The sequence below is a fragment of the Fragaria vesca genome, linkage group LG7 (assembly GCF_000184155.1).
Source record: "Fragaria vesca subsp. vesca linkage group LG7, FraVesHawaii_1.0, whole genome shotgun sequence".
NCBI classification, from domain to species: Eukaryota; Viridiplantae; Streptophyta; class Magnoliopsida; order Rosales; family Rosaceae; genus Fragaria; species Fragaria vesca.
In genome coordinates this window covers 16,756,794-16,769,646 of record NC_020497.1, presented here as the reverse complement: position 1 = coordinate 16,769,646, position 12,853 = coordinate 16,756,794, and the positions used below count along the sequence as shown (strand labels likewise).

The 12,853-nt window shown below is 38.5% G+C and overlaps 2 protein-coding genes across 2 annotated transcripts; one reads left to right on the top strand and one right to left on the bottom strand.

The window, feature by feature from the left end:
* The first annotated feature begins 1,274 nt into the window (after positions 1 to 1,274).
* Positions 1,275 to 7,460, top strand: LOC101293436. Its single transcript, XM_004307487.1, has 11 exons — positions 1,275 to 1,511; positions 1,839 to 2,061; positions 2,171 to 2,256; positions 2,983 to 3,033; positions 3,264 to 3,767; positions 3,912 to 4,169; positions 4,855 to 5,341; positions 5,452 to 5,512; positions 5,600 to 5,668; positions 6,222 to 6,896; positions 7,183 to 7,460. Coding segments are annotated over exons 2-7 (921 nt in total). The 5' UTR covers positions 1,275 to 1,511; positions 1,839 to 2,040; the 3' UTR covers positions 4,856 to 5,341; positions 5,452 to 5,512; positions 5,600 to 5,668; positions 6,222 to 6,896; positions 7,183 to 7,460.
* A 627-nt stretch (positions 7,461 to 8,087) lies between these two features.
* LOC101301255 (putative disease resistance protein RGA3-like) lies at positions 8,088 to 12,523 on the bottom strand. Its single transcript, XM_004308827.1, has 7 exons — positions 9,697 to 12,523; positions 9,387 to 9,605; positions 9,237 to 9,279; positions 9,025 to 9,116; positions 8,784 to 8,919; positions 8,600 to 8,693; positions 8,088 to 8,464 (listed from the first exon to the last, which is right to left on the bottom strand). Exon 1 carries the CDS (start codon positions 12,521 to 12,523, stop codon positions 9,704 to 9,706), a length of 2,820 nt encoding a protein of 939 aa, XP_004308875.1. The 3' UTR covers positions 8,088 to 8,464; positions 8,600 to 8,693; positions 8,784 to 8,919; positions 9,025 to 9,116; positions 9,237 to 9,279; positions 9,387 to 9,605; positions 9,697 to 9,703.
* Between the last annotated feature and the right edge of the window lie 330 nt (positions 12,524 to 12,853).

Sequence of the window (12,853 nt, the reverse complement as noted above, 5' to 3'; positions counted from 1 at the left end):
CGGCGGGCGTGCTCGGTGTTGGTGACGGCGTCGCGGATGCCACGTCCCGACATTTTGACGAGAAGTTGACGAGAATTTGGGAAGGTCTGAAGTGATGAGAGTGGGCGAGCCAGGGCAAATGCAGCAATTGTGTAATTAAGTAGTTGGATGGAGGGTTGGGTTAAAATATGCATTCATCAGGACAAAATTAGGTTGGGTTAGACGTGGATCTTATGTGAAGCTTATTTAACTCGATTAAAGGCTGGGATAAGAATAAACACACCTATCAGTCTAGACCAATTCCAACGAAAAGCCCAAACGAACACTATTTTGCACATGACTTCAGCTACATTCTTATTTTTAATTGAAAAAATTGGGGCACAAAACTGCGATTTGAATAATTGTAGATTTGCAGTGCGGTCAATTTTAGGTGTTTGATTTTCATGACTTACTACTTACTATCTTTGGTTAAAAACAATGATTTAAAGTTTATCTCTTTCATGTTTATGTAGCTCTAATGATGTTGATATTAGTTGCTAGGTGATGAAGATTGGTGCCCCTGATGAAGTTAGGTTTGTATTAATTACTTATATTTCGATAAGTTATATGTTTTACGTTGTGTAACTTGTAGCTGATTTGTTGTGTGTATATAGTGTTGAAATGCTTATAAAGCTTGAGGTTTCATGGGTCATCATTGTGCATTTTGAAATGAGGTTCTTGTTAAATGAAACCAATGAAGTATTTCCCCTAGTAGAAAATTGTATATTATAAGATGTTAGATTTAAAATGAATACACTCTGTCAGGTTGTTGCAAACAAGGTTGCCGATGCACTTTCCTATAAATTGAAGATGATCGTGTGTGTAGATGACACTGTTGCGTAATAAAAAGCTGGATCAAACATCAAAGCTAATTACAGAACAAATCAATGTATTTGCATGTGTATCAGAATCCTTCTGTTCATTTTACAGATACTCCTTACATGTGCGTTGTTTTCCTGAGTTATCATTGATTTTAAACGTGCTTTGTTTTCCTTAGTCAACATTGATTTTAAATTTCCTTACAAAGTGGTAGATCGGACCACCGTCGAGAATAAGCTGGAGTTATACAAGAGCCGGTTGACCTCAAGATAGAGGTCGTCGTCTCGTCGAACAGTCATGAAATAATAGTACGAGAATTCAGGGACTTACGAAGAATAGAAAAAGAAAACCGATGGCATAAAACCAATTTTCGCAAACAACGAGGGCCTTGTAAATAATTTCACATATTCAAAATCAAAACCCCAATTACATCTGAGGACACACCGAGAGTAGGAGTGTGAGTGATTTAGGGTTTAACAAGGGCTTTTCGCCGGAAACAGAAAACTCCGTCGATTCAGAATGCGAAGATCGATCGCGAGCCTGGGCGGGCCCCTCAGCCGAGGGTTCAGCACGACTTCGTCGTCGGAGAAAATCGTCGCCTCCGTACTCTTCGAGAGGCTCCCGGTTGTTATCCCCAGAATCGACCCCGTCGTCTATGCATTTCAGGAGTTCTCGTAAGTTCTAATCTTCAATCTCTCAAATTGAATCCAGATGCGATTTGATGACTGTGTTTTGCTCCGGAATTTCATTAATTGAAGGGAAAAAAAAGTGAAACTTTGATTGGTTTAGTAGAGAAATGAATGAAAAGCATGAGAATTTGATTGTTTTGTATTGTGGAAGACTGTATGGAGTAGCTGATTTGAGCTGGGTTTAAGTTGAGTTTTAGAATCTCCAGAAGATAAGATTCATTTTCTGTGAGTGATGTTGTGTTTTTTGTGTGTGTGTGTGTGTGTTTAGTGGAGCTCATGTTAGTTTGGTGTTTTGGTTTTTGGGATTTGTAGGTTTCGGTGGCGACAGCAATATCGACGGAGATATCCGGATGAATTGTTAGACAAGTCTAATGCTAGGTGAGGTTTGTTTCGAAGGTTGATTAGTTCATTGGATTTGTTAACTTTGATCACGACTGCATTGCGTGGCCGTTCTTTTATTTCTAGTTTATCAAGCACTTTTCCGGCTGTAGCCTTCTTTTATTTCCCTTTCTGGATGCTGGACTGTCCTGAGCTGGTACCGCTAACATCTTATTGAGAGGTTCTTTTATCTTGTTGTTGCTTATCTTTTTCGATCTTGCAAGAGCTGAAATATGCATTTCACAAATTAAACTTATGATTGACAGGATTATGATTATCTGGCATCCCCAACAACGATGGACTTATCTTACAGTGTGATTTTAGAACATACTATTCCTGAGAGGGAGCACAGGTAACTCCTGTAGGTGATAGATTTTCTTTTCGTTGATTTAATTTGAATGCTTCACACAATCCAGGAACAGGATACACAGAATGTTGCTAGGAAAAGTGAGAATTTATGATCCATAAATTATAAGTGTAGCGGACATGTGCATTCTCTTGAAACTTCTTTCTGAATATGAAGACAAAGACTAGTATATTTCTTGTTATTCTACAGAGTGATTAATGTTTGTGGATTTGACCTGGGTACAAATGTGGAAACAACAAAATCATCTTTAAAAAGTAACAATTTTTTTTCTTTTGGGAAGTTCCCACCCCACCATATAAATTTTTGTGGTAAATAGAGTAAGTTGTACTTGAATTCATAGATATATCATAACCGAGAGTAGCAATAGAAGGATCAAGTCAGGGGTAAACTTTTGTGGCATATAGGTTTTGGTAAAAAACTACGGATAAAGAAATTTTGTAGCATTTAGTATAAGTTGAAGGTATGTATAGGGTAAGATTAGGTAATGCGCCCACACTCACTGAACATACCAATGGGAAACAATAAGATTACAAAATATGTATCATAAGTATGCGTGTTTGTGTGTATATACATCTATTGTATTCCATATATATGTAAATTGTCTTCATTTGCACTTGCTGATTGGATCTTTATTTTTGCCAATGCATTCTCCATCAAGCAGTATATAGACTATTGATCCATTTTCCTGATGTTGGTTTTCTTTTATGCCAGTCCTGCAGTTGTAGCAAGGTGTGTGCCACTTTTGAAACGATACCTTTTAAGGTATGTTCTACATATCTTGAGATTATTTTTCCTCTATTGAACTCATTGGATTTAGTCACTTGGGTTTAACAATTAAAAGATGCCTGTAGGCAATGTTGTATCTCACCCTTGTTGCACCAGTTCTCCTAACATTTGTAAATTCTGTGTCATTTTCTATCTTCTTGTTGATTTTTTTTTTCATGTTTTTAAATTCAGAGTTTTGAGACAGACTTTTGTATTACTCTTTTAAGGTACAAACCCAGCGAAGAGACATTACTGCAGATTGATCGGTTTTGTGTAAACACTATTGCTGAATGTGATATTGGTCCAAACCGGAAATTGTCTCCATGGTCACAGTCGGTTGCGTCAACAGCATCTACAAATACTCTCCCTTTGTCTGTACCTAGATTTGCTTCTGGGACTTGTGTGAAGTCATTGAACTATGTGCGCTCTCTGGTGTCTCGACATCTTCCAAGGCGATCATTCCACCCGGGTGCTTTTTCTGGAGCTCTGTCTGCAACAAGACAATCCCTTCCGAGTTTGTCATCTTTGTTGAGTAGATCCTTCAATGGGCAGCTAAGCCCTGCACGCAGTGGGGAATCTTCGGAGAATAAAGATGTCACAACTATGTCTATTTTGAACCTATCAAATATTGAAAAGGTTGATGGAATGAAAGATCTTGAATGCTTTGCACTGGACGTTCTCAGGTGGCGCTGGCTTGGAGAACAGCGGTCATCATTATTGCTAACTGAAAGGTATTCAGAAACGGCTTGTTAAATTCTAACTCTGTTGGAGGTTCTTTATCGCATTTTCAGTTTTCAGTTTTAGTTTGTCTTTCTGTTAGCTCTCTTCTATTGCTTATTAATTAATTTGAGTACTTTACATGTTCCATTGTCAAGTGATCGCGTTGCAAATTCCCAAGAAATGAGAACATATAATCTCCTAGAAGTAGGTGTAGCAGCTCTACTTGTAGGAGATTTGAAAGCTAAAATGAAAGGTCAACCTTGGAAGTTTTTCGGAACAGCTGATATGCCTTATCTTGATCAACTGTTGCAACCTTCACCAGTATCCGCAATTACTGATTCTTCTGCGGCACATGCCCACCTGATGGCAATAACAGCATGTAAACGCACTAAATCCAGCCCTAGTCAAATATGGTATGCTATTCCATCTTGTATAATCTTCTTGGCATCTTTAGTGAACTTTGTTCAACATTTTAAAATAAAAGGACTGAGTTGCAATTTGGATTCTTTAAATTTAAAGCAAAGATTTCTTATAATTACCACAGGATTGGCCTTTGAAATTGCTTATTTTACTAGCTAGGGTGTACACCGGATAATCATCTTGAGAAAGCTAATGCAGTGATAGACATCATGAGTAGTGCCTTGTTCTTGGTTTTTCAGATAAATGAGACAGATCGCATGAATATTTTGAAGGTAATTGCTTAAGGATATCTTGACTAGATCTATGCATGTGGTCTTTAAATTTTAGAGATGCATAGTCACAATTCAGGGAGATGCAACCGAAAAAGGCTGCTAATAAGCCAACAATTTTAGACCTTTTGACTTCAATACTTCAGCAATTCATATGCTGTAGTACTATTTGAAGTCATTAGAGAAATGATGCTGGGCACGAGAACCCATAGTATTTGTTTATTAGGTATTTGTTAAGGCTATATGAAATTAGTAGAAATTGACGAGGCTTCAGATTTTGACATTATTTTGTTGAAAAAATAAAGGTTTATGAACTGTTCTGGCGGGTACCGTTTTTTGTCAGAAAGAAAAAAGAAAAAATGAAAAATTATAATGTTTTCCTTAACTTGTTTTATCTTATTCTAAACAGATGTGTGACATACTATTCTCTCAATTGTGCTTGAGAGTTCCTCTTCCTCCTACAAGTGCAACAGAGGTAGGCGAAGACGCACATCGTGGAAGGGTTCTTTTTCGCATGGATGGTAATAAGAAGGTTGACGATAAGGATAATTACCAGGATGCGTCTACCGAAGAAACTAGTGGCAGATCTGGCCAGGGTAACAATCCTCTAGAACATGGGACAGAATCAATGGCAGCACTGCTTCTTCGAGGACAAGCTATAGTTCCCATGCAACTGGTTCACGTGTTCCTGCTGCTTTGTTCTATTGGCCATTGTTTCAACTTGCCGGTGCAGCTACGGATAATATAGCATTGGGTATAGCGGTTGGAAGCAAGGGACGAGGGAACCTTCCCGGGGCTACGTCTGACATACGGGTTACCCTTCTGTTACTTCTTATCGGTAAATGTACTGCAGATCCTACTGCTTTCCGGGAAGTTGGAGGGGAAGAATGTTTTAGGTGATCCTCGAATTCCATGCCTGCCTTTGATGTGATTCCTTCTTATTATCTATTTCTTTTTTTGTGTGCGACTATGGCTGATATTTGAGTACTTTTTGGTAACAATTCAGGGGACTCTTAGATGATACAGACTCGAGGGTAGCATACTACTCCTCAGCCTTTCTTTTAAAGGTAGGAGTGCTTTATCCCCTACGATGTACAAATACTGAGTAGGTGCTTCAATGGATTCTGCTAATTTATTAGTTTTGTATTTTGCAGCGAATGATGACAGAGAAACCTGAAAAGTACCAACACATGCTTCAGAATCTCGTTGTTAGAGCTCAGCAGGTGAGCTTTGTACTGTTTTTGCCATTAATTTTAGTTCTTAAACAATGTCCTTTTTTGGCATTAATATTACTGTATTGCCAATTCTTTTACTTTGATATGGTTCAAGTTTTAGAATTTGCAATCCTGAGAAAGAAACATTAAGCTGTATGATATGACATTGTAGATAGGATACAAGTGCCATTTTGTAGTGAACTACTAATGTAAAGATATTCCTTGTTACTGCCTGTATGGAATGTTTCAAAGAGACTGAATGAAATTAGCTTACCTGTGTCCCAAGTATACAAATGCCATTTTGTAGTGAACTACTTATCTTTGAATATGATTGCTGACCAAGCTTGAAAGCTGCACTCTGGTTGTTCCATTATAACCTTATAAAGGTCATGTTATATGGCTGGTTAATTTCTAACTGTTAAGATTTTAAAAGAGATTGCTTTGAATTTTTGCCAACCCTGGCAGAAATAAGATCTTTCCATTTGCTTTGAGATCTGATTGTTACTTTATTATTCCATTACTGCTAATTTTGAGTCTTTTGACACCTGTTTTGTCCATGCAGAGCAACAATGAAAAGCTGTTAGAAAATCCATACCTTCAGATGCGTGGCATACTTCAGCTGGCAAACGATCTAGGAACTGGGTTGTAATCTGGCAATGCAGATTTGTAAACGTTATTCTCCTCGACCTTGTAGAAGATGCTCCCAAGCCCAGCTTCATGCTGCCACTGTAATGCTCAAAATGGCATGTTCAAAATGCATGATACTCATTGGGGTCTGATTTCTGAATGTACTTGAAGGGGCTACGATATTGATTTGATGTATGTGATTCTGGCCCAAAAAAAAAAAAAAAAAAAAACAAACAACCAGAGCTGGGACCCCAAATCACAGTGGCCCAAAAAAACAGGAGGTGCATTCATAGGTTGGTTACTGCAGGAAGTTTTGCCAATGGAATACATTGCTCCAAGATTGACAAAATTTGCCAAGATCATTAGAAAATGGTGAGCCAGAATGGTATCTACTTCGCAGATCTTCCTCTCAGATCATTGTACAGTTATGTAATGACTTGTTCAGGGAGATACCCTCTGTTTTGTAAAATATTAAGTTCATGTTCAGCCAAAGGATTCTAACTGGAGGCTTGTTAGCGAAGAAGTTACAAGTTCGTTCAGGAATGTTTTGGACGTGTTCATTGTTGTTCACATTGGGAGTCATCGTCTCAGCCATGTAGCTTATGTCCAGGTACCCACCACACCTTCAATAGCAACATAAATATTTGTTTATGTATCTGTGCAAATATATCTATTTTCAATGATATGATAATAAGATTTTGCATCAAATTGAATCATCTAAATTTCTTCATAGGTAATCTAACTAGTTACCTATTTCATAAATATTCAATATTCTCATTATTCCAAACTAGGCATGATTGGTTTGTTGCTGTGACATTATGTTGTACTTGCCTTGATTGGTTGCTTGCAAAGTCTCCTCTTATGTTTGTGTTTTAAAACATGTTTTTTCTGTGCAGGCAGTTAATGTGCTTTACAGTGACAAGAGACTTGGTGGAAACTCTGGGTATTATACTCTGTACAGAATCAAGATTTCTATTTCCCCCCAAGCCTTCACTTAATTTTTTGTCATTCCTGAAGGCAATCTTGATGCTGGCTTTTATGAAGGCTTGATTATGACATTTTTTTATTGCAATCCCTAACATAGAGGTTCATATCCTGACGGCGACAGAACGAGAACGTAATGAAATCTTGTCTCGTCTTGTATGTTCAGTGGGGACTCTATGCGAGAGGGTTTTTAGAGGGTAGACTGAATGCCATGATCTCTAATTTCATTACATGTTGTGGGCATCACAGAGTGTTCCGTTTTTTTCAGGGCATCTCAAAGTGTGCTTGCTATGATTATTGGACCTGCATGGTTTTTTTTTTATTATTTTGACATTGTAAATAGGTTATTCTAAAGGTAGTTGTTTAGTGTTGTAGAATGGCTGTAGAGAAATTTTGCTCATTTATGACATTGAAGCGATTGATTTTCTAAGTATTGGTTTTAGTGAACTTATTGCAACATTTGAAAACCTGATTTCAGAGTTTCAGCTGGGAACGTCAAACTTTCTTTCCTGCAGACCCCTCTCTCTGTTTTTTTCCTTTCTGGATCAGGGCATGGAAATCACAGCAGAATAATTGTTACAAGGTTTGTTGCATTCTTTGTATTGGTTTTCTTCTGGGAAAGAGGTTATATGTATTGATCCACTGTCGCGGAAGCCATTGTGAGTTCCTATTCTAGTTCAGAACAAAGTCAAAAATGGAAATACTTTGTTATTCAATTATCATCATTACATGAACAGAACACTTGTTCATTCTCAAGAGTAGGAAACTTAATGCAAAGGAAAATACTGAATACCGAGTACTGCATAAAATGTCGATCAAAATGACAGTAAATCATTAGGTGATTACATTTACTACTGTCATAATGCAACTAGTTACCAAACTCCGAAACTGACTACCTAAAGCGAGTCAATCCTCTCGCCCACTCGGCATCCATCTCTTTCCTCAACTCTGCTGTAGAACTGAGGAATGTGGATGCACCACAACAGATTCGTAAAGCGAGTTCCATGTTCCAAATCTTCTGCAATGCACCATTCTTGTCATAAACACGTTGCAGTGAGTACACAAACCCTTTCCATCCTTCCCAAGCAGCCCTTTATACTAAGAACTGGTTCAGGGTGGTGAGTTTCAGCGTTGGGAACTTTGATGTATATCAGTTGAAATCAAGTATTGGATGCATGATCCATATTCCATCCTCTGCAAAAGAGACTCCTATTAGAAGTTAAATCAGCATGACACACAAGGTAGCACTGTAGTGGGATCTAGTGACCAAAGGAACAGTCCCAAGTCTAACTTTCTCCAGTGACAAGTCATTGTGGCAGCCTTGCATACCTTCCAAATAACTCTAATTGAAGTTCAGATGCTTGGACGAGATGTTCTTGACTCAGCTCCATCCTCGGTCAGTATGATCAACCCAAAAGATCTTCTGTGACATAGCTAATCAGTCCAACTTGAAACCCAAAAACTTCCAAGTTATGAATACACAAAAAGTGAAAAAGGTGTGTGTGTAGCTTACCATACTCTGATAGTCTGATTCCTTTTCTGAATGCATCAAGCTTCAACATGAGCAGAACAAGTAGCCTGGTGTGATTCCCGTCAATAGATAAGAGGAGATGCTCAGCTGCTTGACTAAGGTACTCCAACCTGGGTATCTAATTAACCAAAAAAGTGAAAAGAAATTTGTAACATAGCTAAGAACTCTGATATGAAAACGAATAAATTCAAGTAGGCTATTATTATGATTATGTGCAGCTTACCAAATTAGCATCGCATCAGCATGAAAACTCCGATGCCATTCTTAATGCTTCAAGCTTCAACGTAGTAGCGTCTGCTGCGTCTACAATATAGGCTGCATTAGAGGACATTCTATTACGGTTCATAAAGTATCTGAGTAGTTATTGAAAATTTCTTATCTGGAATGTCAGTGCAACAGAAACAAAAACTTGAGGGGTTGAGGATCATATCATGCCTTTGAAAAGATTTTTCTATGCATGACCGAGAATCATCATTTCCTGTATATAAGCAACTTCAGTTAGCTAATAAGCCCAGATACTTGATAGACGAATCAGACATTGCAGAAAAAAAAAAATAGTAATCACGTACACTGCTCTGCAATTACCTGTATGTTTAAGAATCAAGCCGCAGAAGTAATAAAGCTGATAGGGAGTTCAGTATATGTGAGGAAGCCATGAGCTGCTTAGCTAGAAGCTACAAAGACCATGGTTGATGACAATATAGGTATGCAGCTCACTAACCAAATTAGGATGCCATCAGCTTGACAAGTCCAAGTCTCCAATGCCATTCTGAATGTGAACTGTACGAGTAGCCTGTTACAATTCTGTATACGATAAAAGCTTAATTAATAAAAAGGTAATAAATTTACAAAATATCAAAAGATGAACCTGAGGGGCCAGCAAGGGATGTCCTACCAGGAAATCAGTACGGCACCCATTCCCATCCAACGTTGGTGTTCGGGATGTGAGAAATCTTGGCCCACTGCTCGCCTATTTCTTCTCTGTAAAGGTTTTTGAGAATGGGAGACTCGCTGATGGTCAATTTCTGTAATGGTGTCTTCCACAGGAAGTCCGGCAGTGCTTTTAGCTCCTTACAGCCATAAATTGTCAATTCAGAAAGGCATGGCATGATTGTAATCTTCTCAGAGTTCTCCTCTTCTACTCCTTCCCACTCTTCCCATGACTCCATCTTCCAGATGACGAGTTGTCTGAGCTTGGGGAATGATAAGAAAATGGAAGATGACGAGGTTGTCCCTTGTTCTATTCCCAAAAACTCAACTCCTACCTTCTCAACTCCATACAGATACTGAATAGTCAATGATTCAAGGGACGCCAGTTTCCCTAAAGAAGGCAAAACCTGACAATAGCAAGACTCAAGGGAGAGCACTCTCAGGCTGTGTAAAGACGACAACCATGGGGAGAAGGCGCCTTCATAATTTCCGATGGTTAAACATTCCAAACCTGGATGCGGCTCTAACCCATTCATAATTTCTCTACCCAAACCTGGATCAAGACAGAACCGTAGACTCAATTCCAAGAGAGGCTTATTCACCAGAATTGCTGCATTCTCCGCCATCTTTGGATTCCCCGTAATCTCAATCTCAAGACTCCCTTGAAGCTGGTTCAAGTCTTTCAGATCTTCCAACATGTTTCCTTCAACATCTCGGACACGAAACCAATCTAGCGTTTGTAGATCTCTTAATTTCTCAATCCCTTTGATTAACCTTAGGCGAACACAGAATCGAAGATGAAGATGCCTCAAGTTAATTAGCCTTCGCACATCTATTTCCTCGAGATTCTCGCAATCAACAAGTCGCAAGGTTTGCAGGTTGTATAAGCTACCAATGACGCTCGGTAATTCTTTCAATTTACTATTACCGGATAAATCAAGATACCTCAAATGTATCAATTCACCTATCTTCTCCGGAATGGACTCAATGAAGTCAATGGGCTCACCCCACGGACCCAAGGTTAATGTTCTAAGGCTTTTCAATTCTACAATCAACTCAAACATTAGCTGACCTGAATGAATGGCATTGCCCCTTAGAACAGTGAAGGTGCGTAATCTTTTATAACTGAGCAGACAATCTAAAAAAGAGTCAGATGCATGTACCAAGGTCAAATGATGAACTTTATCATTTGACACCTCTTTTCTCTCACTAGCATGAAACTCAACACGTTTGATTTCATTTTCAGTCAAATATTGTAGAAAGTCATGTACAATATCATGAATTTTACATGTTACGTTTCCATCAACATAAACATCAATATCTTGAAAGAATGACCGCAACACTAAGTCATCAAAACAATTTTGACCGACTATTCTTATTTCTTCACTTCTTTTGGCATTTAGATAATCTTGTGACATCCACAACTCAATCAAATGATTCTTGTTATACACGTAATCTTTTGGAAATATAGCACAATACAAAAGACATCGTTTTGTTGCTAGAGTCAAGTCATGATAACTTAGTAGTAGTGGGCGAAAAACATCTTGTTGCATCTCTTTTAGCGCCCATATTTCACTCTTTAGAACAGTTTCCCATTCATGAATTGTTTTTTTATTGCGCATGAGGCTTCCTAATGTCTTTGCAGCAAGAGGCAACCCATCACACCTTTTCACAATCTCTAACCCAATATCTTTAAACTCTTTAGACACACTACTCTCATCCATGTCTGCACTGTTGTAGAACAATGACAAACAAAATACTTCACTCAACTCCTTCAAAAGGATCATTTGAGTTTTTGCTTTCATAAGAGTAGCAACATTCTCATTTCGAGTGGTCACTAATACCCTACTACCCATAGCACCTTTTTGTAAAGGTTTGATTAATTCTTCCCATTGACTACGTGTTGGGTTCCACACATCGTCTAAGACAAGAAGAAACCTTTTTCCCTCGAGCAATTTATATATGCACTGCGTAAGAGTTTGCAACTCATTTGAGGTACTATTTCTATCTAGACCTTCAATGATAGCTTTCGCAATCTTGATCTCTTCAAAAGGGTCTGAGACACATACCCATATTCTACTGTCAAAATAAGATTTGACATCTTCATCATTATAGACAAGTTGGGCAAGAGTTGTTTTCCCCATACCCCCCATCCCCACAATAGGGATGATAAGAGGAACCTCGTTTTCTTCACTACTCCCACCTAGCAGCTTGCTAATGATGTGATTTTTTTCATTTTCTCGACCAAATGTCCTAATATGGGGAAGAGAAGTAGTTTTTGATCTTTGAGGTAGTTCAGGGACTGCCCTTGTGGTGGTTTGAAATTTAAAATCTTGTTTGTTTTGAGCGATCAAAGCTAAACTTTCATTCAGTTCCTTTATCTTCGCAGCAATTTCATGACGAAGAAATAACTGATAATCAACTTTGCCGAAGCGCAAGCAAGAGGAAGGAAAAGGGAAGTATACCTTCTTCTTATTAGTAACAAGGGCTTTTGAGCTTTGTTTTTCTTGTTTCTCCAGTTGATGCCTGAGAACTTTAGTGATCCACTCATCCAGCACATCATCCATGTCGAAGGAAACTTCTGTCAGTTCACTCAGCCAACGTCTCACGCTGGCCTCCGTCACTTGCCTTTGCTCTGCGTCCTCCAGCACAGCTTGAATAGCTTCGAGTTTCTTGGTGAGATTTTTTATTTCTTTCTTGACCCCGACCACCAGCTTCATCTCTTGTTCGATCTTGTCAAGGGCGAGAGTAGCCAAACGCTCTAGCAGAACGTCAACTAGGACTCCGGCCATGTTCTTGAAGCAGCTAAATAGGGTTTGAGAAACGAGAATGATCGAAAATGGAAGAATGAAAAGAGAGGAATGTAGAATAATGGGTGTGCTATCGTCTTGATTGTCTCTCCATTTTATAAGATTGCTGATACATAACTTTGTCGACAAGGCAAAGAATGCAAAACGTCTCCAACCAAGATACCCACCTTCCATAACAGGGAAAAACTGATTCTCCCGTTTCTTTGAGTTAACCCAAAGAAATGATAAAGAATAATACTTTACTTACATATTCTGTTTTGGTCTGTTTTGGTCAGATTTTCTTGAGTAACATGAAGGTCTAGAATTTTGTAT

Coding starts and splice junctions, on each gene's coding strand:
- LOC101293436 (XM_004307487.1), top strand. CDS start 2,041: ATGCTGGACTGTCCTGAGCTG. Junction 2,257..2,982: donor ATTCCTGAGAGGGAGCACAG/GTAACTCCTGTA, acceptor CTTTTATGCCAG/TCCTGCAGTTGTAGCAAGGT. Junction 3,034..3,263: donor TTGAAACGATACCTTTTAAG/GTATGTTCTACA, acceptor TACTCTTTTAAG/GTACAAACCCAGCGAAGAGA.
- LOC101301255 (XM_004308827.1), bottom strand. CDS start 12,523: ATGGCCGGAGTCCTAGTTGACGTTCTGCTAGAGCGTTTGGCTACTCTC.